Below are 1,767 nucleotides of genomic sequence, written 5' to 3' on the forward strand. Positions count from 1 at the left end.
GGAGACCCCGGGGCGCGGGAGCCCAGCCCAGATCTAGTCCGGCTTCTGCAGGAGCGCGCTCGCCACGAGGTCTTTCCTACAAAAACCTACCTGGACCCGCGACGTCCCCAGCGCTGCGCGAGCGAGGGGGCTTATCAGGACCGGACTTAAAAAAATAACTGTAGGAACAGTTAAACGACTGCCCCTTTTCCTTTTTTTTTTTTTTTTTTTTAATCCTTCCTTCCTCTTCCCTGGTCCCGTGCTTTGCATTTCTTCGTTGGGTCCCTGAAGGCTGGAGCCCATACTCACACACTCATGCTTAAACTGGGTGATTTCTTTCCTTACCACCGCGATTAACATGATTTTTTTTTAACTTCCAGTTCTACTTAACTAGGGTTTGGAGCAGGGGTGGGCAAACTTTCTGACTCGAGGGCCACAATGGGTTCTTAAACTGGACCGGAGGGCCGGAACAAAAGCATGGATGGAGTGTTTGTGTGAACTAATATAAATTCAAAGTAAACATCATTACATAAAAGGGTACAGTCTTTTTTTTTCAATAGTTTTATTCACTTCAAACTGGCCGGATCCGGCCCGCTGGCTGTAGTTTGCCCACGGCTGGTTTGGAGACATCCCAGTTTAAGAAAGGTTTTTCTCTCACATATACTCAGATAACAGTAATGTTGGAACTTAAACATTTTTTTTTTCAAAATTGTTTGCTTAGATTTAGTTCCATTCTTCTAGCTCTGTTCTTCCCCTCTGGCCAGGGAGTAGGAAAAGTGGGTGTACAGGAGGCAAGAAGTGTTCCAGAGAAGGGATGGGGGGCAAAGAGAAAGACCGTGTTTAAAGAGGAGTTAGCTGGAATTCGCATTGGAGACAGGGTGGGCAGCAAAAATAAAAGGTCAATGTCATAGACTACTGCTAAAATAATACATACCACTTATGGGGCACATACTGTGTGGTAGGAAAGTCACATATGTTAGTTTCTAAAATCCTTATAATCTCTTCTAGACTTTCTAAACCCTACAAGACAGAAGTTCTTATATCCGTTTTACAGGTGAGGGTCATGAATTTTATATAAAATAGGACTGGGATTCTAGCTCAGGATTGCTTACTCAACATTCTAATTCCTAGTTCCCCTACATCTCTTCCACCACCGCCCCTTGAGTCCACTTGTTCTTTTTCATACTACATTGTTGTTGTTGGCATAGGGAGGGGGAAGACAGAAGATGAGGTGTGTAGGAAATTAAGATTTATGTACATGGCATCTCATTTAATTCTCACAAATCTTTGAGGTAGGTATAATTATCTCATTACAGATGAGAAAACTGAGGCGTAGGGACACTAAATAACTTACCTGACACCGTGGATATTGGCATTCAGACTATCTGATTCCAGAAGGCAAGCATTTTCTATGAAATGCTCTCTCTCAAGGGGCGGGATGGGGCAGTTGCCAGGAAATACACAGCATAAAATCCCTATGACCTAGCTCTCGTGGGTGAGGCGGCCTGCTGACTCATGCCAGAATGTTTGTGGAAAGAAGAAATTCCACTTGGATATCTCTTGCCCATCAGTTTTCAGCCTGACCTTCCTGGCGGCCTGCTCCTCCAGCCCCCACCACCAGGTCTTGAACGCAGCTTCCAATGCTTGATTGAGCTTCCTCTGTTCTTCTCAAAGGGCATCTCAAGTCTTCGAAGCCCACCTCTAAGTGAGCCTCTCCCGCCGCAGCGCCCTCTTCCTGATTGGCTCTGCCATTGTGGCTTCCAGACTCCAGATCTCACATAAACCACC

The 1,767-nt window shown here is 45.6% G+C and overlaps 1 protein-coding gene across 1 annotated transcript in view; it reads right to left on the minus strand.

Moving 5' to 3' along the window:
- TRIM25 (tripartite motif containing 25) overlaps nt 1-1,355 on the minus strand; it is a 15,207-nt gene extending 13,852 nt beyond the window's left edge. Inside the window, exon 1 of the mRNA XM_006758691.2 lies at nt 1,334-1,355. Coding sequence (XP_006758754.1) covers nt 1,334-1,355 — 22 coding nt within the window. The remainder of the gene's footprint in view (nt 1-1,333) is intronic.
- Nucleotides 1,356-1,767: the final 412 nt, after the last annotated feature.

Source organism: Myotis davidii, unplaced genomic scaffold (genome assembly GCF_000327345.1).
Source record: "Myotis davidii unplaced genomic scaffold, ASM32734v1 scaffold595, whole genome shotgun sequence".
NCBI lineage: Eukaryota > Metazoa > Chordata > Mammalia > Chiroptera > Vespertilionidae > Myotis > Myotis davidii.